At 44.3% G+C, this 24215-nt stretch overlaps 1 protein-coding gene across 3 annotated transcripts in view; it reads right to left on the minus strand.

Annotated features, from left to right (window-relative positions):
* GLB1 (galactosidase beta 1) overlaps positions 1–24215 on the minus strand; it is a 233819-nt gene that overhangs the window by 80230 nt on the left and 129374 nt on the right. For all 3 annotated transcript variants that reach the window (XM_032237595.1, XM_032237594.1, XM_032237596.1), the window contains exon 3: positions 5925–6075. In XM_032237595.1, the coding sequence (XP_032093486.1) occupies positions 5925–6075 (151 nt within the window). The remainder of the gene's footprint in view (positions 1–5924; positions 6076–24215) is intronic.

Genomic DNA, 24215 nt, shown 5'->3' on the forward strand with positions numbered 1-24215 from the left:
GTGACCAGGGAGACCTTTGCCCAGGTCCGCCTGGTGCACCAATTGCGACCCTACCTGGATCGGGAGGCCCTTCAGACAGTCACTCACGCCCTTGTGACCTCAAGACTGGATTATTGTAATGCGCTCTACATGGGGCTGCCCTTGAAGAGTGTTCGAAGACTCCAATTAGTCCAGAATCAGCCGCGCGAGCGATTGTGGGTGCACCAAGGTACAGCCACGTTACACCTATCCTCCGCGAGCTGCACTGTCTACCTATTAGTCTCCGAATCCGCTTCAAGGTGCTGGTCGCTACCTATAAAGCCCTACATGGCATCGGACCTGGGTACCTGAGAGACCGCCTCCTGCCGATTACCTCCCTCAGACCAATTAGATCGCACAGGTTAGGTCTCCTCCAGATTCCATCTAATAGCCAATGTCGGCTGGCGACTCCCGAGGGGAGGGCCTTCTCTGTTGCAGCTCCGGCCCGCTGGAACGAGCTCCCTGTTGAGATCCGGACCCTTACTACCCTCCCGGCCTTCCGCAAAGCCACCAAGTCCTGGCTGTTCCAGCAGACTGGGGGGAGCTGAGAAGCATCTACCTCCACGGAAATTGTGAATGTTGGTTTTGTTTTTAATATGTTGTCTTTGTCTCGTTCCCCCCTTTCCCTTGTCTTTTGTGAGCTGCCCGGAGTCCTCCGGGAGTGGGCGGCATACAAGACAAACAAACAAACAAACAAACAAACAAACAAACAAACAAGTAAGGGGTGGGGGAGTGGCAGTTGTCATCCGGAAATCATTAGTACCTCGTGGGATCCCTGCTCCGGAGACTGTTGGGTGTGAGTCTCTTCTGGTGAAGCTGGACCTTGGGGGTCAAGTGGGCTTGTGTCTAACGTACCTACCTCCCAGCTGCGTTACAACAGCCCTGCCTTTGCTCCTGGAGTCAGTAGCCAGACTGGCGGTTGAGTTCCCCAGACTGATAGTACTGGGGGACTTCAACCTGCCATCTCTCGGTGAACGCTCTGATGGGTCACAGGAGTTCATGGCTTCCATGACAGCCATGGACTTGACCCAAGTAATTCAGGGTCCGACTCACACAGCAGGACACACTCTCGACCTTGTGTTTCTCTCGGGGCAGTGGAGATGTGATCTGGAACTGAAGGGCATAGAGACCTTGCCCTTGTCATGGTCAGATCACTTCCTACTGAGGCTTGATTTTCAGAAACTACTCCCCCACTGCAGCGAGGTGGAACTGATTAAATGGTTCCGCCCCAGGCGCCTGATGGATCCTTTGAGATTTCAGACGGAGCTTGGGGAGAAACCTGACTCCCTTGCCCATAATCCGACAGAGTCCTTGGTTGCTGCTTGGAACAGAGCGGCGGCTGAGGCTCTTGATCGGATTGCGTCTTTGCGGCCTCTCCGCGGCAGTGGATCCAGGAGGGCCCCTTGGTTTACCGAGGAACTCCGGGAGATGAAGCCCCAAAAGAAATGCCTAGAACGATGCTAGAGGGCCAGTAAATCCGAATCTGAACGAACACAATTAAGAGCCTTTATTAGGACTTATCTAGTGGCGATACGGGCGGCAAAATGTGCTCAATTTTCCACTCTTATTGCGTCTGCAGATTCCCGCCCGCCCGCCCTATTTAGGATAACCCGCTCCCTCCTGAAAGGGAAGGACACGGGCGAACCCTTACAGGGAAGAGCTGAGGAATTTGTTCAGTTTCTGTCGGACAAAGTCGCTCAGATTCGGACGGACCTGGACTCCACTTGGACAGTACCTGCGGAGATGCCAAGAGTGGGTCTTGATTGGATTTCTTGCAGCGAGTTCCAGCTTGTCACTCCTGAGGAAGTGGACAAGGCCATGGGAGCTGTGAGTGCCTCCACCTGCTTACTGGACCCGTGTCCCTCCTGGCTGGTCTCGACCAGCAGGGAGGTTACACGAGGCTGGCTCCAGAGGATTGTTAATACCTCTCTACAGGAGGGATCTTTCCCGCTGCCCTTAAATGATACGGTGATAAGACCCCTCCTTAAGAAGCCTTCTCTGGATCCAGCTATCCTTAAAAGTTATTCTCTCCAACCTCCCTTTTGTAGGGAAGGTTGTTGAGAACGTGCTGGCCTTTCAACTCCGACGGACCTTGGATGAAGCAGATTATCTAGATCCCTTTCAGTCAGGTTTCAGGCCTGGTTACTCTACTGAAACTGCTTTGGTCGCGCTGACCGATGATCTCTGGCGGGCCAGGGATAGAAGACATCCCTCTATCCTTGTGCTTCTTGACCTCTCAGCGGCCTTCGATACCATCGACCATGGTATCCTTCTGCGACGATTGGGAGAGGTGGGAGTGGGAGGCACCGTTCTACGGTGGTTCTCCTCTTACCTCCCGGATAGGTCACAGTCGGTGTTGGTTGGAGGACAGAGGTCGACCCCTAGGCCCCTAAAGTATGGGGTGCCTCAGGGCTCGGTCTTGTCCCCTCTCCTATTTAACATCTACATGAAGCCGCTGGGTGAGATCATTCGCCAGCACGGGATCAAATACCACCAATATGCAGACAATACCCAGTTGTATCTGTCCGCCCCGTGCCAATTCAGCGAAGCGGTTGAAGTGATGTGCCAGTGCCTGGAGGCTGTCAGGGTCTGGATGGGAGTAAACAAGATGGCACTCAATCCAGACAAGACCGAGTGGCTATTGATGTTGCCCCCAAGGACAGACCAGATATTCCATCTCTTAGCCTGGGGGGTGGAACCCTTCACCCCTCAGAGAGGGTACGCAACTTGGGGGTCCTCCTGGATTCGCAGCTGACATTAGAATACCACCTGTCAGCTGTGACCAGGGTTTTTTTTGCCCAGGTTCGCCTGGTGCACCAATTGCGGCCCTACCTGGACCGGGAGGCACTTCAAACGGTCACTCATGCTCTCGTCACCTCTAGGCTTGATTACTGCAATGCCCTTTACATGGGGCTGCCCCTGAAGAGTGTTCGGAGACTACAATTGGTCCAGAATGAGGTCACGCGAGCGATATCAGGTGTACCTAGATACACCCATGTTACACCTATCCTCCGCAAGCTGCACTGACTCCCCATAGGTCTCCGAACGCGCTTCAAGGTGCTGGTTATTACCTTTAAAGCCCTACATGGCTTAGGACCTGGATATCTGCGGGACTGCCTCCTGCCACATACCTCCCAATGACCCATAAGATCTCACAGGCTGGGCCTCCTTTGGGTACCGTCGACTGGGCAATGCCGGTTTGCGACTACTCGGGTAAGGGCTTTCTCTGTAGCTGCTCCGACCCTGTGGAATGATCTACTCGCAGAGATCCGGACTCTTCCCACTCTCTCGGCCTTCCGGAAAGCCATTAAAACCTGGCTGTTCCGGCAGGCCTGGGGCTGTTGACCCTAAAATACGGTCCAGCCCCATTTAGAATGGAGTGTATGGTGTGTTGTTTTTTAAATCTATCTTTTCTTTTTCCCTGTATTTTATTTTTGATTTTATTTCTGTATTGTAAGCCGCCCGGAGTCCTACAGGATTGGGCGGCATATAAATATTATTAAACTCTAAACTCTAAACTCTAAGGAATTAACTTTGCAAGATATTAAAGTCCAAATTGAATGGAGGAAACATCATAAAAGCCATAAATACCTGGGCTATACCTGTGATTCGATACTCTGCAGGAATAATTCACTAGATGGAGTTGGACAATTTGGACAGAAAAACAAGGAAGCTTATGACAATGAATCATGCTTTGCACCCTAAAAGTGACATTGACTGATTATATCTACCAAGAGCAGAGGGTGGTCGAGGACTCCTACAAGTAAAACAGACTGTGGAAGAAGAAAAACACAGTTTGAATGATTACATCCAGAAAAGTGAAGAACCAATGTTTAAGGAAATAAATAAAGGAGGACTTTTAAAGACAACTAAGTCAAAAGCTGAACATAAGAAAGAAGTAATTGAGAAGCGAGCTGAAAATTGGAAAAACAAAGCTATGCATAGCCAATACTTGAAAAGTATTGAAGGCAAAGCTGACCAAAAGCTAACTTGGAACTGGTTAAGATCAGGAGCACTGAAAAAAGAAACAGAAGGCTTTATTTTGGCAGTTCAAGAACAAGCCTTAGTCACAAACTGCATGAAGGCAAAAATTCAACATGTTACCACCAACAGCAAATGTCGCCTCTGTAATGAGAAAGACGAGACAGTCGACCACTTGATCAGTGGGTGCAGCAAAATTTCACAAACTGACTACCTACAACACCATGACCACGTTGCTAAGATCATTCACTGGAAATTGTGCCAAAAGTTTGGATTTGAGTACAGCAAAAACCACTGGGAACATCAGGTTCAGAAGGTTTTAGAGAATGAGAAAGTCAAGATCTTGTGGGACTTCAGAATTCAGACTGACAGGCACTTAGCCCACAACGCACCTGACATAATAATAGTTGTAAAGAAAACAGTATGGTTCATTGACATTGCAATACCTAGAGATGCACGAATTGAAGATAAACAGCAAGAAAAAATCACAAAATACCAGGACGTGTGTCTATGTGTGTGTGTGTGTGTGTGTGTGTGTGTGTGTGTGTGTATTCTTCCTAGAATATCCAATCTAATAAATCCATAGAAATGGGAGGAGGAAACAATTCTAAGACCACATAAGCTCTGTCCTCAAGTACCTCTCATGTTTAGCAGAATATGTTATTAAACAAAGTTGTTCTTAATTTTGGAAGAAGTGGATAAGTGTTTTTCGGTCCCTTCCTCACTCCAAATATACAAAATAATATGAAAATTACAACTGAGCATAAAAGTAGCCTGGATTAACATTATGTGGTTCTTGTCAAAATTTTAAAAAAGATGCAAATCTAAGATATCCTTAGGATCTCAACTGGAATAAAGGATAGAAAATAGTTTTAGTTCATATATTAATTTGCTTCAAATAAGTAATTATTGCAATTTCTTCCTTAGAAAAGAAAATGTCAATATCATTATAGCTTATGATTATTAAATAAATAACTACATAGCTCTATCCAGCCACTCAATAATCACAATTACTGCGTATGAGTTGGGCTGCCATATAAATCTGTTAAATGCATATATACTGTGTAGTACATACATACTTCCATACATCTAAGTGAGTCTGATTCCATGGAAAAGACTACTACAAAAGGAGTCTAATTAATAAACTACACAAAATTGTATTCCAAATTCCCGTTTAAGGCTCAATGCTTCAATTAGACAAAACTGAGAATCACATATTTTACGACCACTGATTTAGTGTACCATATTTTTGGGAGCATAGAGGCAAAAAAGAGCGTGGAAATGTTGGTTCATCTTATACCCCCAATTCTGCCATTTTTGGCATCCCGAAGCCCTGCCCCCGCATCCCATTTTTGCAAAAAAATAGGCAAAAAACTGAGGTGTTTTTGCCTTCCCCCAGAAGCACTCTGCGGGCTTCAGCAGGGCTGAGGGAAGGCAAAAATGCAATTTTTGTGAAAAACAGGCCTTTTTTGCAAAAAGAGAGGCATTTTTGTCTTCCCCCAGCCCCCAGAAGCACTTTGCAGGCTTCAGCAGGGCTGGGGAAAGGCAAAAATGCCCCAATTTTTGCCAAAACCGCCCTATTTTCTGCCCATTTCCCCCCAAAACAGGGATGTTTTTGCCTTCCCCCAGTCCTGCTGAAGCCTGCAGAGTGCTCCTGCAGGCTGGGGAGGACCAAAACATTTTTTTCTTACTTACCTCTTCAAAATCTTGGTGCGTCTTATACACTGCTGTGACTTATAGTCTGAAAAATACATTAATTAAGGTATTTCCCTAATATTGATTAGGGAATTTTGAAAGGTATTTCCCTAATATTGATTTTGAAACTTTCTTAAAAATTCACAGGAATTTTTTATGATTTAGAAATTATTTTTTCAGCCTTTACCATGTAAGGGCAAGCCAACACAAATAAGCAAGAAAATATTTACCATGTCCCATTCTGCACATATGTAAGGTCCCGCTCTCAATATGACCAACAAGCCAATCTCATCAGCAAGTTTCAGGAAATACTCCAGATCTCTGTCATCTCTGAAGTTATAAACTCCTGGCTCAGGTTCATGAAAGTTCCATGGAACATACCTGCAAATACCCCATATGTTACTATCATGTTTTTAATTGCAATTTACAAAAAGCTCACTAGTTCAACAGCAAGAGAATTGCATTTAAACTTATTGTAATTGCTATCATATTCATTTTTTGGCAAACAAACACAAAAATAATTATTAAAAAATAATTCTGAAAATATATCAGGCCTTTTTCAGAGAATTTCTTTCACATATGTTACAGGCCTGCGTGTTTTGCGTTGTGTTGCTTAGTTCACAAAAGCAAAGCTGTCAATGCACAACACAAGGGGTTTTGTTCTTCAATTGGTTCATCACAGAACTAATGCTGATTTGACCTGAGACTGATTGGCCCAAAGTCACCAATGCTTCCCTGCCTAATGAAGAACAAGAAGGTCTTCCTACTCAAGATTTGGTAACTTAACCATCCCACCACACAGTCTTTCATATATATTGAATACTGCTATTATTAACTACGGGTAATGTACAGATGATCATCTTTTAAATAATTTATTTTTACTCAGAATGTTAAAATAGAAACTTTAAGAAATGAAAAACAAATACAAAAATAAAGCAAAAATAAAGACAAAAAAAGAAAATGTGCATAAAAAGAAAAAAACAGACATACACATAAATTGTCTCCCCTAATTGAATACCTATCAATATATTTCAAGAATAATAGTTACCTTCCCAGCAAAACAGGCACACTATTTAAGAACTTCTACAACTCTGCTTACCCCATTCATTTGACCTGACATCTATCTACTATAAATGCAAAATCAGCAGGTACAACCAGCAGCAGAGTTAAACTTCAAAGCTCTCTGTCAACACTCTATTGTTGTATCTTACTTGCAGAAATTCCGTAATAGCTTCTAATCTAACATAAACCACAAAAATCATTGTCTCTCATCTGTCCAAGATCAAATATTCTCGACTGGTTCTTAATAAGAAAGCTTTTTCCTAAAATTTTAACTGGGAGTTTTCTCAACAATTGGATTCCATTCCCCTAAATGATAAGTCTATGTTGTGGACACTTTGTGTTTATTGTTCAAAAACCCCTTCTACATGTTGAAATGCAACTTCTCTTAATATTTGTTTTTCAATTAGATATAATAAATATATTCTGCAATCTCCATTAATGATTTTAGCAAAATCCAGTTCATCACTCATCACTTCTGTCAACTTTGAATCTTTAGAATCCATGTCCCTTCTCCAACTATCTTTCTTTTTTCTCCTTTTCTTTCAAATCTCACAGCAATAAATTAAATTCCAATCGATCCAATTATAAGTTCAGTTTATCTTTGGGGTGATTTAAAACCATTGTTATTTTATCAAACCTTCAATCTAAATTTTCAACTTGAAGTTGGAAATTGAAAAGCATTTTTTTCCAAAGGCTTCCCAAAGTCTTTATCCTTAAATTGATTCATTGTTTGTATTTTAGATATAGTTCAAAACTCTTCTGTAATTAATCTTTTACAACCAGATTCAAACAGTTCCTCTCAAGAACTAGGCATGCATGCCCCTAATTTCCTCAAAATCCACTGCCACAGATCTTAAATGCAAGCTACTTAACGCAAGAAGCCTCATACACAAAATACCAGAATTCTTCCTCTTGCTAAATATGGCTATATTCAACATTATATTTGTCTGCGAAATGTGGCTGAATTCATCCCTCCCAGGCTCCATTACCACAGTAAGAGACTATCATGTCCAACCATGAAATCCGTAGACGGGGTGTTGTTGCTAACTTCTATAAAAAATCTCTTAATCTAGAAAACATTAAAGTTACACCGGAGCTTGCTCTTCCCGAGACCATCTTATGTGAGGTGTCTCTAAATACCACAGTCGCTTCTTGCTTTGTTACAGAGTCCCTGATTACAATTTTGTATATACGAACAAACTAACTTCACTACTAACATAGGCAACCTCTTGCCGACACCCTCTTATCTTTCTTGGTGATCTCAATCTACCTCTTATTAATTGGACCCTCAACGAATGTACAACAGAACCAATACATTCAACCATTTACAATGTCGTTACTAATCTGGGATTGGATCAACTAATTACAAACAACACTAGACTCAACAACTGCCTAGATCTCATCTTCTGCAATAGTTTAAACTCAATCTATGTCTACAAATAAATGAATCCTTTTCTAACAGTGACCACAGAATAATTGACTTTTGTCTCAATTTATGTCCTTACAAAGATGATAATAACGACAGAATTCCAAAGTATAACTTTAGAAAAGCCAAGTATGATCTCATAACTGATGACGTCTCATCCCTTGATTGGTAAACTCTGTTCATTGGCTGCAACACTGCTGAAGACCATTATAACATTTTTTTAATGAAATCAAAAGAATTATCAAACTATAATAACCACCAAAACCAGGAAGAACAAAGTACCAATAACAATAAGGAAGCTTCCGTCAAAAAAACAACCACACTTCTTTGGTGCAAAAACAAAACTGGCTAAATAGCTAACTTTAAAAGTCGTTACAAAACCTTATGCCGACAGATAAAGGCAGAATGCATTAGTTATCAAGCAAATAAGAGGAAAACCTACTACATACCAAATCTGCCCGGATCTTCTATAATTTTATAAACAACAAACTTAAAGACTCAAGATGAAATGGGAAAGACTGTAATGATGAAACCATTAAGGCCAACCTCTTCAACCCATTCTTTGGTTCAATCTTTGAAAACAGCAATGGCTCATACCCCACATTTCTCAATTGTACCACAACCAATTACAAATCTACTTCATGTGGATTTTACAGGAGATGCCATTGAAAAGGCACTACACAACCTAAAACCATCTCTATCTATTGGCCCTGATGGATTATGTGACTACTTCTTTAAAAAGTTCTCAACCAGTTTGTTTGTTTATTGTTGTTTTTTTTAAAAAAAAATCTCCCCCCTGCTTCAGTTGATAAAATGAAGAGAACTTGTGGCTTAGAGGTTAATACAACTGTCTAATATGCAAGTAGCCCAAGTTCAAATCCCAGAAGGCTAGCTGATGAGAACTAAATAGCTATTGTAGATCTATAGTAGTCTCCCTTTATTTCTTTATCAGGGGTGTGTGTGTGTGTCTGTGTGTGTGTGTGTGTGTGTGTAAATCGAACTCTCAAAGTACAAAGATGTGGTATCAAGTAGGCATTATGGAATTATGGACCATATACACATACATACATACATACTGTACATACATACATACATACATACATACATACATGGGAGAGGTTAGAAACTGAAGGGTGGTAGTATAAGGCAGCGATCACCAACTATTGGTCTATGAGGAAATTTTGGTGGTCCGCAGAAAAATTATTTTCATTTTATATATTGCACTAAATCAGGATTCCTAAAAATAAGGCCCCTGGGCAACGGACATTTGTGTTGCTGCAAAAAATCTCCCCCTTCAGTGTCTTTTTGTGCAGGTCAGAAGGAAGAGGGCAGAAATTCCAACTTCAGCCTCCTAGTGTGGGGCTTTGGACCAAGGCTGGAAGGAAGTGCTGCTGATGGTGAACAGCCGGAGGACCTTTTTCCAGTGGGACTGCATCATGGCCTAGAACTGGCTGACCATCTCAGCCCACTGAGCCTCCAGGCATCGGTATCTGGCCTTGCACACCACAGGTCTTCCCTCTGCTTGGAAAGTCTATGCTTGTAGTCCTCAATGAGGTGCTTCTGCTGAGCCTCTTTCTCGGTCAGATCCAATTTGAACTGAGCCAGCTGATTTGCCAATTCCTTCTCGTGGTGGCTCAACAACTGATTCCTGTTGGGGCCCTAAGGATCCCAGACAGCGAGGCGAGGAGTGGCTGGCAGGAAAGGGGTGAATAGAGGCCGGTGAGGTGCCCCTCGACATAAGTAACATTGAATTGGCCATGCCCACCTAATCACATGACTCCCTAGCCATGACCACTCGATCATTAGGCAGATCATGAATTTAGTGGTCCATGAGGTCTGAAAGGTTGGTGACCCTTGGTATAAGGTATGTGAAAAAATTTGAAACAATGAAAATGAAATGTAATAACTATGAGTAATAAAATGTACGATACCAAGGTACCACACCATTAACACATTGATATGTATAAATAATATAAAATAAAAAAAAACTCGATGGGGAAAAAAAGAACAGGAGATGCATCTTAACAAAATAGCCTTAGAGAATTTTGAGATTATCTTTCCCCAATAAAAATAAGATGGGGGAAAGGTAAATTTCCATCAAAGGAAAAAAATAGATCAGAGCTTTTAAAAATTAATAACATGCAAAATCCAGGTAGCAAAAATCTAATACAAATATAAATCACATCAGATCACTTTTACTATCCAGGTAATATCTGTCAACTTCTATACAGAGAAAGCAAAAGTGATTTGTAGCAAAACATGGAGACCCAATTCTCTGGCCGTTCCTATCAAAAATTGCAATGACTCAGCCTGCACTAGGTGCTTGATTAAGCTAATCATAGTCCTGAAACTGGTGATCAGAGCAAAAAGACTGGCCCACCTGATCCAGTTTGAACAGGTTGATGGGATCCTAATGGGAAGAGCCTATGCCACCCACTGTCTGAACCAGTGAGGCTAGAGCTAGCGGATCACTGGGAAGTAATTCAATTTGTAATAGCCCCCGAAATGACAGACGCAGTCATACTGGGACTTACATGGCTAGAAAAGTAGGAACCAACTATCTGGTGGCAAGGGGGTACCTGCAGACTTAAGATATCAAGGGGCCGCCAACCCCTCCCGCACTAGCAAACAGAAACACCACCCGGCCAGGAAACCCCCCAAAAGAGCTCACCAAAACTGGCAACCACATCCAACAAAACCCCAGAGGCTGAACAGATCCCGAGGGAATATCAGGACTTTGCAGAAGTATTCAGCGAGGCCAAGTGCAATGTTTTGCCTCCCCACCATGAGGCAGACTACACCATCAAAATCATCCCTGGAGCAAAACTACCCAAGCGCAAACTGTACGCCATGAAGCCCCTAGAAATGCAAGAGATGCGCAAATACATAGACAAAAACCTAGCAAATGGGTTAATTGAGCCAGGCAAGCCACAGGTCACAGCACCGCTCTACATGGGGCTGCCCTTGAAAAGTGTTCGAAGACTTCAACTAGTCCAGAATGCAGCCCCCAGGGGAGAGCCTTCTCTGTTGCTGCTCCGGCCCTCTGGAACGAGCTCCCCGTGGAGATCTGGACCCTTACTACCCTCCCAGCCTTCCGTAAAGCTACTAAGTCCTGGCTGTTCAGACAGGCTGGGGGCTGTTGAAGTATCCAGCCCCGCTTCAATTGTGAATGTTGTGTATTATTAATTTTTTTTGTATCGTCTTATTTATTCCCCCTTTTCCTGTTTTATTGTGAGCCACCCGGAGTCCTTTGGGAGTGGGCGGCATACAAAACTAATAAAACAAAACAAACAAACAACACCAATCCTCTTCAAAGAAAAAAAGACAGAACTATGAGATTGTGTGTGGACTTTGGAAGGATAAATGGGGTGTGTGTGTACACGACCTATACCCCCCTCCCCCAAACTAGACTTCAGAGAAGCATACGTATTATAGAGGGAGATGAGTGGAAAACAGAGGTCAACTGCCCCCTAGGGAGCTTTCAATTCAAAGTGATGCTTTTCGGACTGCCAGAGGCCCCAATGGTATTCATGCAGTTAATAAACGAGGTGCTGCATGAGTACCTCTACAAGGGAGTCCTGAATAACATCCTCATTTACACTGAGACTATGGATATCTATATACCCCTGGTCTGCCAAGTACACAGATGAATGCGCATGTGCAAGGAAGGAAGATGTCTGCCAAGCTTATCGCTCCAGCTATGCCTATATAAAAAAGACCTGGGAAGAGACGAAATTGTGTCCGGGAGCTGGACTAACCTGGAGGCTGAGGACGAACAACTCTTAAGAGCACCGGTGCCAGCGACTTCCTGGGAGGAGCCTACTGGTGGTGGCAGCAAAAAATCAGCTGCCTCCGAATTCCTGGCTACGTACCTGTTTAGAGGATCTTCCATCTGACGTCTTATCAGGTTTTCTTATCCTTCAGGCAAGAAGGAAAGAAGAAACTGTTTTGCTGGCAAATGCTCTTAGATTTTTGCAGCTTTTGTGCTTGCAAGGAAAGGGGGGCTAGCCCAAGGCAGAACGGCTGTCCGTGCTGGGAACTTCAAACTGCCTTGTGCAGGACAAAGTAGGTCTCCCCCACTCTGCTCAAAGTTTTGTTTGATTTAATCTTATCACGAGCTGAATCCGTTTACTGCGTGGACAATAATTGCTTATCAACATTTTAGCTTCTTTTCTTTTTCTCCTCCGAAAAATTATTTACTCAGAGGCTTTTAAAATGGCGCCGAGCAGGCTGGTTTCTCCGGTAATAACGAACACTTTTTGCTAATCCTCACAAGAATTCAAAACAAAAGAGATTGCTTATCATATGTTTTGGTTTCACAATAGAAGAATTTTACTCCTTCATTAACCTTGCTTATCTGGAAGTTAAATGGTGATGAATCTGCTGAACGGTCTTGTTACAATGTTTACTCACTGAAAGTTTTGCCAAGCCTTAAACTTCAAAATAAAAGCCTCTTTACTTAAAGCTGCATATTCAGGCAATAGCGTTTTATTAACTGCAGGCAGATAAATTTTGAAATGGCCTCAAAACCAAATATTAACTTGAAGTCGTCACCCTCTACTTCCAGGGGCACATCCTCAGTGCCTGGCACAAAGTTGCAGCCTCCGCTTCCTACGCCCCCTGCTTGGGATGTGTTAACGAAAGAATTTTTCCTGAGTAATCTAAGCGAGGCTCTTAATGCACAGACAATTAAAATGGAAGATAAATTTAGAGATAATAGAGAGGAGAGAAAAGAGGAAATAAAAGAAATGAAAGAAGAAATTAAAAGTGAAATAAAAGGACTTAAACAGGAGCTGTATGAGAAATTTGAGGCTAAGGTTGATAAAATTAGAGACGATATGCTGAGTCTTGTAACTGTATTAACAGAACATATTTCTGGAGTGGAAGATACTCTAGACGTTCTTAATGATGCCAATGCTAACTTGACATTGAAAACAGAGGTGGTGGAACAAAAAGTGGAAAATGCTGAAAAAGAAATTATTATGATACAGTACCGACAAATGGAGTTCGCATTAAGAGTAAGGGGGCTGCGTGAGGAGAAACAGGAGAACCTGAAACAGATCCTATCGGAAGCTTTTGACCGCCTGATGGGAAGACCAGGGACCAACCAAGACTGGCAAATTGACAAAGCTTACCGCGTTAACTCCTAGCTGGCAAAGCAGAAGCAGCTTCCTCGAGACATCGTTATATATTTTACTACAAGAGAGCTTAGAAATATGGTACTGCAAGCGTCTTATAACACTAAGCTTCAAATTGGCGGTCAAGACCTGGCTGTTTTGAAAGAGATACCACCTCAAATGTTAAGAGCCAGGAGAGACTACGCTTTTTTGGTCGAAGAACTCAGAAATCGTCAGATACAGTATAGATGGGATGCACCATTCGGCATCATATTTACATTTGATAAGCAAAGGTACCGCCTCAACTCTGTATGGAAAGCCCGAGATTTTTATTATAATATATTGAAGGCCGGACACCCTGCACCATCTGGACCTAGAGAAAGACCACAAGAAGGACAGGATAGACAGCAAACTACACAACCACCAGACAAGATGGAGCATCTCTCTTCTCTAGAAGTGCAAGGTGCTATGGAACCAAGACCTAGCCGCATGACTACTAGACGTATGGAGAAACAAGCTAAAAAGCAACAGCATCAACAATCATCGGCCATCGATCAAGGAACTACAATAACAAATCTGGAAGCAGTGGGAGGAGCTAGACCTAAGGTTAAACAGGCCGTGCAGGAAGCTCTAAAAATGCTTCAACCAACCAAAGATGACAACTAAGATTTTAACATGGAATGTCAACGGACTGAACTCTCCACAGAAGAGGAAGAAAATATTTCATTATCTCAAACAGTTTAAGAACGATGTAATTTGTTTGCAAGAAACTCATATCAAGTCAACTGATCAAAAATATTTGATCAACTCAAAACTTGGTCAACATTTTGCAGCTTCTGCTATGGAAAAGAAGAATGGTATAGTTGTATACTTAAGAAAAGATATGAAAGCTGAATTAATAGAAGCAGATCCCTTCGGAAGATATATTGCTTTAGACTTAATCTTAGAAGGGAAAAAGACATTACTTTTGGGAATTTATGCTCCCAATCAACAGCAAGATAGATTCTATAGAAATCTTCATGCTAAATTAGTACAGTGGGACTATAGTTCCTGTATACTATTGGGTGACTGGAATGGAGTGATAGACACTAAGAGAGATAAGAAGATTTCCCGCCTAAATACCAAGATGCGAGCAAAGTTACCCAAATCTTTCTTTGACATTATGGATGATTTTGAATTGAGAGATATTTGGCGAGAAAGAAATGCAGAGGAATATGACTTCACTTTCTTCTCGGACAGGCATCAATCCCTCTCAAGGATTGATTTTATTCTAACCACTAATGATTTGCTTTCTAGGGTCAAGAAAACAAAGATTGCAGCTAGGGTCCTTTCGGACCATAACCCAGTTTGGATGGAGTTGGGAAGGGTAGTGCAGGCAAGAAGGTCTTGGAGATTGAATGAAAACTTATTTAGATATGAAAAGTATATTAATGATTGTAAAAAATTACTATCTGAATATTTTGTTTTGAATATGAATAAGGGTACATCTATGGAATTTGTATGGGACGCAAGCAAAGCGTATATGAGAGGAGTTTTGATGAATATAAATAAAACACATAGAAATAAGCAAGGGTTAAAACGAACAGAACTGGAAGAGGAAATTAAGAGAAAAGAGCTGGAGTTAACGATGAACCCAGACGATACAAAGGTTAAGGAAGCTATTAACATATTAAAATCTCAATTTGACATGTTGATCTCTGACCAGGTAGCTACTAATTTATTATATGCAAAACACAATACTTTTTGTAATGCAAACAAACCTGGCAGATGGTTAGCTTATCAGATTAGGAAAAAAAGGAAAACTCGAAATATATCTAAACTGATTTACAGAGGGAAGGAGGTGTTTCAACAGGAAGAGATTCAAAAGGCTTTCTGGGAATTTTTTACAGAACTGTATAAAGGGGATAAAATTAATGGTTTAGACATAGACAAATATTTAGACAAAGAGAAAATACCTTCAGTTAGAGAAGAACACAGGCAAAAATTGAATCAACCAATAACCTCGGGGGAAATCCTGCAGGTAATTAAGCAATTAAAGTCAGGGAAAGCACCAGGTACAGATGGCTTGACAGCGGTTTACTATAAAAACTTACAGTTAGAAATGGTAGAACCTCTTAGAGAATTATTTAATATGATTCAAACGGAAGGTAAAGTCCCTCCATCTTGGAAGACAGCGTTTATATCTTTGATACCCAAAGAAGATCAAGATACTACTCAACCCAAAAATTATAGACCTATTTCATTACTGAATGTAGATTATAAAATTTTTACTAAAATATTAGCAAATAGGTTAATGTTGGTCACTCAACAATTGATACATACGGACCAAACAGGTTTTATACAAGGGAGACAGATGAAAAGTAATGTTAGATTAATTATTAATGCATTAGAATATTTGGGAAAGAACAACCAGATCCCTGCTGCGTTTATATTTTTGGATGCTGAAAAGGCCTTTGATCGAGTTAACTGGCAATTTCTGTTGAAGATACTGCAAAAAATGCAGATAGGAGATAATTTTTTACAGTCAATTAAAGCAATATACCAACAGCAAACGGCACAAATCATAGTCAATGGAAGTTTAACAGACTCTTTTCAAATTGGAAAAGGTACAAGACAGGGCTGTCCTTTGTCCCCATTATTGTTTATTATAACTTTGGAAGTATTGTTGAATAAAATACGGGGCTTGGATGGTTTAAAAGGGATCAAGATTAGGCAGCAAGAATATAGAGTCCGCGCTTTTGCGGATGATTTGGTCATAATATTGGAACAACCGCAGGAATCCAGTATGGTTTTAATGAATACGATTAATCAATATGGTCAAGTGTCGGGCTTTAAAATAAACTTAGGAAAAACCAAAATATTAGCTATAAATATGAATATTAAACAAAAGGAAGAATTAGGAGTGATGCTAGGATGTGAGGTAGTTAAAAAAGTCAAATATCTTGGAGTTAACATTTTAACTTCAAATGGGAAATTATATAAGCATAATTATGAACCACTTTGGCATAGCATACAGACAGAGATGAAAAAATGGGAGAAATTGCACTTATCTTTGCTGGGTAGGATAGCGGCAGTGAAAATGAACATTTTTATTTCTTTTCCAAATGTTACCTATACTTAAAAAAGATGCGAACCTTTTAGAATGGCAGAAGGGTATCAACAAATTTGTGTGGGCAGGAAAGAAGCCGAGGGTAAAGATGAAAATAATGCAAGATGTACGTGAGAGAGGAAGATTGAAACTACCTAATTTAAAACTATATTATGATGCAGTGGCATTATCTGTAATTAGTGATTGGATTCATTTAACCAATGATAGAATATTGAATATTGAGGGACACGATCTGGTATTTGGTTGGCATGCTTATCTGTTATTCAACAAAAAATTGGATAAGAATTTTAAAAGTCATATTTTAAGAAATGCTTTATTGCGGGTTTGGAAGAAATACCAATATAAATTAAATAACAAGATACCCATGTGGGCAATTCCTAGACATGCAATTGAAAATATGAATACAGCACAAAAACAGGACAGAATTACTTACAGACAGCTTCTTACCTCGGAAAGGGGGGTATTACAATTAAAATCTTTAGAGGTATTAAAAGAGGAGAAGGTAGTTCAAACATGGTTCCAGTATGGGCAATTACAGGCTAGGTGGAAAATAGATCAAAAAATTGGTTTTATCCAAGTTGAGGATAATCTGTTTAAACAAATAAGAGATCAAAGCTTAATGCATATAAAGAGGATATATAATGTATTAATACAGATGGATTCGGAAACAGAATTAGTTAAAGATTGTATGATAAAATGGGCTCAAAATATTGAGGAACCAATAATGTTGGATACATGGGAAAGAATCTGGGTAAGAAATGTGAAATTTACACAAGCTCAAAATCTGAGAGAAAATTTTTACAAGATGTTCTATAGATGGCATTTAGATCCTAAAAGCTGGCTTCTATGTATCCGAATGTACAGCCTAAATGTTGGAGGTGTGGTTCTCTCGATGCTACATATTATCATATATGGTGGACCTGCCAAAAGGTTAAGGCATTTTGGATAAAAATATGGTGGGTCATGCAAAATGTTTTTAAAAGAAGGATAAAGTTTAGTCCTCAGTTATTTTTACTAGGTATATGTACTGACTTTACAGTGGTAGAGACCAATTTGATTCTGCACCTGATAACTGCAGCAAGACTGTTGGTGGCGCAATATTGGAAGAAGGAAGACTTGCCTACAATCCAAGAATGGACATTGAAAGTAACAAACTTAGCCGAAATGGCTAAAATATCGGCATATCTCAAAGATCATTCAAATGAGATATATAAACGAGACTGGAAAAAATGGATTGACTATATACAAAATAAATACGGGACTAAGAAATTCCAGTTAGCCTATGCTTAAGATCAGAAATGATTTAAACTGTTAAAAGTCAGTTCAGTAAGAAGAAGCTAAGGTCAATCTAGAATGTCATTAATTTCTTTATTTCTTTTTTCTCAATAGATTTTAGACTGTGTTAGTTAAAAATCCATACCGTGTACGGGTTCTGGGAAGTCGGGGGGGGGGAAGGAGGAGGGGGGGGTGGGGGGGTGGAGGGAGGGAGGGGTACACACAACAAAAAAAAATTGTACTTCAATGTCTTAATGATTGACAAATGATGACATATTTGTGTTTTTTTTTAAAGAAAAATAAAAAAGTTCTGTTCGAAAGAGCACCGGTGCCAGCAGTGTATTGGAGTGACTTGCCTCTCCAGAGCTGCTGGACTCGAAAGATGCCAAAGCTGCTTGGGGACACCGCGGCCCAGCTGTCCGGGAGACTCCGCTGAAGCCGCTTCCGCGTTTGTGGGCCACCTGAGAATGCTGCAGCTCGGGTGAGAGCACCACGGCTCTGACACCGAGAACGCTGAGGCAACCTGTGAGCGACGTGGCTGGAGATCACCGCGGCTGCCAGGAGCTGGGCGGCTGCCAGGAATAGCAGCTGCCAGAAATTACACGGCCCACCCGCTGGGAAACATCAAGGCCGCCGTGGACAACGCCGAGGCTGTTGAGTATGCAAGTGGCTGAGAGCGTCAAGGCCTGATACTGCCGCAGCTGCTAGGAACCGCGCAACCTGCCTGCTGTGGCCACCGGAGAACGCCGTGGCCGAATTGAGAACGCCGCGGTCTGGATGCTGCAGACACTGTAGACGCCGAGACTGCCGGCGAGCACCGCGGCTTGAGATCGCCGCGGCTGCCAGGAGCTGTGCGGCCCACCCGCGGGAAACTGCCAAAGCCACCGCGGACAAGGCCGCCGGAGAACACCGCGGCATATGAAAGCCGCGGCCCAGCAGCCCTGGAGGAGCCATCAGCCATGGGCTGTGACTGCTGAGGCCACCTGTGAACGTCGCCGGTCCCGCCGTGTGAATATGTTCTGGATGAGCCAGTGTGGGGTAGCCCTGATCCTTCTGTGACTGCCACTAATTGTGACAGTCTTGGCTGGTTGGTGGTCTGTCTTGGGGGGCCCCTGACCTCTACTTTTGTTGCCTGACTGCCCATCCGCTGGTGTGCTGTTGGGGGTTAGGACTAGGGTCAGGGTTAGGGCTAAGGTTAGGGCTAGCTAGTGTTAGGGTCAGGTTAGGGGTAGGGGTAGGGGTAGGATTAGGGCCAGGGTCTTGGAGTGGGATTAGGTTTAGGGCTAGTGTTAGGGTCAGGTTAGGGTTAGAGCTGTTTCAGGGTTAGGGTTAGGATAAGGGTTAGGGGTGGGGGTAGGGTTACTAGCCCAATGGCCTGCTGACGCCGCCTGAGAAGGTTGCGGCGCAGTTGTTGAGAGGGGTTTCCCCCCCTCCTTTCCCCCCCCCACTTCAGCGTGGATGCAGTCTTTTGACTCTGACTGCCAGGGAGGCCGTGCTCTGTCTATTGTCATCTCGGCTGTTTGTTTGTCAACCATGACCGGCCTTTTGACTGTCGCTTTGGTAACTGTTGCCGTTTCCGGTCTGCTGGCCTTTTGGCCACCCCCCTCTGCATCTGTCCTCCGGAACATCATTGGGGAGTGAGCCGAGACTTTGGATTCCATCCCCGGCCCCCCTGGGAGCTCTGTTTGTGCCCCTGCCTATTATTCTGCATTTCCATCCTGGCAGAAAGAGAGGGCAGGGGTCGAATGAGGACGTGGGCAGGGAGTGTGCTGCTTACCTCTCCCCTGCTGCTATTAACATACTGTCCACTCCATACTTTTGGACCTTGCTCTCCCTGCCTGGAGAAGATTGGGACACTAGCTTGCCTCTTCCATACTAGGACGATTTTGTACGATCTCAATTTTGCACTATTGTGCAATTTTTAATTGGTATGGTGAGTGTATGAGGTATGAGTGTGGTTGAATGAATGTGCCCACTTTTATTAATCCTATTGCTGTATTTTGTGTTTTTAAATTGTTCTGTGGGGTTTGCCTGGGAATATGGATGTGTATGTTTGAGTGGGCTGGGACCACAACTGGTACCTCCTGCACTGAGTGCATTCGCAGAAGTGTTAGGGGGGTCCAGATCCAGTCCCAGCCTTAGAATGTCTGGGTTAAATGGCCTGCCAAAGGACACGGTAGCTATGGGGGTGGGGACCACGGAAACGGGAGTGGGCCGGAACATTATGGTCACGACGGGGAAGAACAGGTACGGCAGGAACTATAGGGCTAGCCATTACCGGGGAAGGGGGGTCCGCTACGTCACAGCGATCCTGCCTTCTGGCCCTACTAGTTCCACTCCAAGGCCAGTTGGTGTGAGTAGTCAGGGCCCTGGTCTCAGGCTGCTGTTGCTAAATGCCAGGTCTGTGGTTCACAAGGCTCCCCTCGTCTGGGACCTAATATTAGACGAGAGGGCAGACCTGGCATGTATTACTGAAACCTGGCTGGGCCCAGAGGGAGGGGTCCCCCTCACTGAAATGTGCCCACAGGGTTTTCAGGTGCTTCATCAGCCGCAACCTCAGAGAAAGGGGTGGGGGAGTGGCTATTATTATCTGAGGGTCTTTAGTTCCTCGTAGGATCCCTGCTCTGGAGCTTGTTGGGTGTGAGTCCTTGCTGGTGAAGTTGGATCTTGGGGGTCAAGTGGGCTTGTTGCTAACGTATCTGCCTCCCAACAGCATTGCAACAGCCCTCCCCTCGCTCCTTTAGTCTGTAGCTGAGCTGGCAGTTGAGTTCCCCAGGCTTATGATACTGGGGGATTTCAATCTGCCTTCACTCGGTGGCCACTCTGATGGGGCGCAGGAGTTCATGGCTTCCATGACAGCCATGGACCTGACCCAAGTAATTCGGGGTCCAACTCACTCAACGGGTCATACACTTGACCTCGTATTCCTCTCGGAGCAGTGGAGATGTGATCCAGATTTGAGGGGCACTGAGATCTTGCCCCTGTCATGGTCTGATCACTTCCTACTGAGGCTTGACTTTCGGAAACCAATCCCCCATTGTAGGGAGGAGGAACTGATTAGGTGGTTCCACCCCAGGCGCCTGATAGACCCTATGGGTTTTCAGACGGCGCTTGGTGTAATACCTGATGCTCTCGTCCACAGTCCGGTGGAGACCTTGGTTGCTGCTTGGAACTCAGCAGCAGCGGGGGCTCTAAACCGGATTGTGCCTTTACGGCCTCTCCGAGGTAGCAGATCCAGGAGAGCTCCTTGGTTCACCGAGGAACTCCGGGAGATGAAGCGCCAAAAGAGACGCCTAGAGCGCCGCTGGAGGGCCAGTAAGTCTGAGTCAGACCGAGCATTGATGAGAGCCTATATCAGAGCCTATCTTGTGGCAATAAGGGCGTCAAAATGTGCTCATTTTGCCGCTCTTATTGCGTCCGCTGAATCGCGCCCAGCCGCCTTGTTTAGAATAACCCACTCCCTCTTGAAAGGGAGGGACACGGATGACCCTTTACAAGGTAGAGCTGAGGAGTTTGCTCAGTTTTTAGGGGATAAAGTCGCTCGGATTCGGACAGACCTCCAATTGCTCAGAGCCAGCCAAGTTACTGGGGGAAGGTCTTGAGCGGAATTTATGGACTGAGTTCCAACTTGTCATGCCTGAGGAAGTGGACAAGGCCATGGGAGCGGTGAGTGCCTCCACTTGTATACTGGACCTGTGCCCCTCCTGGCTGGTCGCGAACAGCAGGGAGGTGACACGTGGCTGGATCCAGGCGATAGTTAACACTCCGGGAGGGATCCTTCCCGCCCCTATTAAAGGCTGTGGTGGTGAGACCCTTCCTGAAGAAGCCGTCTTTGGATCCAGCCATCTTGAGTAACTATCGTCCAGTCTCCAACCTCCCCTTTGTTGGGAAGGTTGTTGAGAAAGTGGTGGCCTTTCAGCTCCCGCGGTCCTTGGATGAAACCGATTATCTGGATTCCTTTCAGTCTGGATTTAGGCCTGGCTGCAGCACGGAAACTGCTTTGGTCGCGCTGATCGATGATCTCTGGAGAGCCAGGGATGGGGGCCATACCTTCATCGTAGTGCTCCTTGACCTCTCAGCGGCCTTCGATACCATCGACCATGGTATCCTTCTGCGGCGGTTGCGGGAGGTGGGAGTGGGAGGCACTGTTCTTCGGTGGTTCTCCTCCTACCTCTCAGACAGGTCGCAGTTAGTATTGGTAGGAGGGCAGAGGTCGACCCCTAGGCCCCTTAACTATGGGGTACCGTAGGGTTCGGTCCTGTCCCCCTTCCTATTCAATATCTACATGAAGCCGCTGGGTGAGATCATTTGGTGGCACGGGATAAAATACCATCAATATGTGGATGGTACACAGTTGTATCTGTCCGCCCCATGCCAACTCAGTGAAGCGGTTGAAGTGATGTGTCAGTACCTGGAGGCTGTCAGGGTCTGGATGGGTATGAACAAGCTTCCTCTCAATCCCGACAAGACTGAGTGTCTATTACTGTTTCCTCCCAAAGATTGGCCTTGTACTCCATCTCTCAGGCTGGGGGGTGAAATTATACGTCCCTCAGACAGGGTTCGCAATTTGGGAGTCCTCCTGGACCCGCAGCTGACTTTAGAACATCATTTGTCGGCTGTGGCCAGGGGGGCATTTGCCCAGGTTCACCTGGTGCACCAATTGCGACCCTACCTGGATCGGGAAGCCCTTAGAACAGTCACTCACGCCCTTGTGACCTCAAGACTGGACTACTGTAGCACGCTCTACATGGGGCTGCCCTTGAAGAGTATTCAGAGACTTCAGCTTGTCCAGAATGCAGCCGCGCGAGCGATTGTGGGTGCACCTCGGTACACCCACGGTACACCTATCCTCCGCGAGCTGCACTGGCTGCCTGTTGGTCTCTGGACTCACTTCAAGGTGCTAGTCGTTACTTTTAAAGCCCTACATGGTATTGGACCTGGGTACTTGAGAGACCGCCTCTTGCCAATTACCTTGCTATGACCAATTAGATCCCACAGATTAGGCCTCCTCCGAATTCCATCTGCTAGTCAGTGCCAACTAGCAACTCCTCGGGGGAGGGCTTTCTCTGTGGCTGCTCCGGTCCTCTGGAACGATCTCCCGTGGAGATCCGGACCCTCACCACCCTTCCGGCTTTCCGCAAAGCCACTAAGACCTGGCTGTTTCGGCAGGCCTGGGGCTGATGAGTTCCCAGCCCCACTTGAATTATTGCGAATGTTGTTGTGTTTTAAATTTGTTTGCCTTTTTTTTGTGTGGGTGTACTCCCCTTCCCCTCTGTTTATTAGCCGCCCTGAGTCCCTCAGGAATAGGGCAGCATACAAATTGAATAAACACAAACAAACATAACAACATACTAGAAAAACTTCTTGCAGCCAATCTGTATGTCAAGGTATCAAAATGTGCATTCCCCTGTGCACGGTTAGACTACCTGGGTTACCAAGTGTCAAATGAGGGAACAGAGATGGATCCAGCCAAAGTACAAGCCGTCCTAGGCTGGCAATCCCCTTGCACCCGCAGACAGCTACAAAGCTTCCTAGGGTTCACAAACTTCTACAGGCAATTCATCCCCTCCTTTGCAAAGATTGCCAAACCCCTGGCAGACCTCCTGAAGACAGGGAGCCCAAGAATGAAACCTCACCCGGGACATCCCCTACAGTGGGACCTAACCTGCCAAGATGCGTTTGAAACATTAAAAGAAATATTCACAAAGGAGGCAGTGCTGAAGCATCCTGACCCCGAGCAACCCTTCGTGATCCAGGCAGACACCAGCGACATGGCAGTGGGAGCGGTGTTACTCCAAAGAAACAACCAAGGAAACTTACAACTCTGCGTCTACACCTCCTGCAAGCTCACAGACACAGAGAGACGATGGGCCGCATGGGAAAAGGAGGCTTTCGTGGTAAGATAGGCACTGCTAACCTGGAGACACCTGTTGGAAGGGGGGCAGAAACTATTTGAAGTCTGGACTGAACACAAAAATCTGGAGGCGCTCAGGACCGCATGGAAACTATCACCCAAACACGTCCGATGGGCTCAATACTCCAACCATTTTGATTTTGTTTTAAAGCACATCCCAGGGGAGAGGAACTTTCTAGCTGATGCCCTCTCCCGCATGCCCCAGTACAAATGCAAATGGGAGCAGGTAATGGACGCCATCAAACAGCTGCCCAAATGACCACCAGGTGGCAACACCATGACCGGCAAGACCAACCCACAAGCGACCTAACCATGAGACTCAAAACCGAAATGCTAGCAGACTCCTGGTTCCGAAATAACAAACACATCTTGACAAAAAGAGATGACTTCGCATGGAAGGGGACAAAACTCTACATCCAGGAATCCCTACGTACCCTAATTCTCCAGGGGAGCCATGATGCCAAACTGGCAGGCCACTGGATATGTTTTATGACACAGACTGAGGGGAGGGGAGAGACAAGGAGTAAAGTGCAAAGACCATTAACCGAAAATCAGTTTTGGCTCCGCAGAAGAACATGCCAAAATGTTGATCCTAATAAATGACTGGATTTCTTTTGA

The sequence above is a fragment of the Thamnophis elegans genome, chromosome Z, assembly GCF_009769535.1.
Source record: "Thamnophis elegans isolate rThaEle1 chromosome Z, rThaEle1.pri, whole genome shotgun sequence".
Lineage (NCBI taxonomy): Eukaryota > Metazoa > Chordata > Lepidosauria > Squamata > Colubridae > Thamnophis > Thamnophis elegans.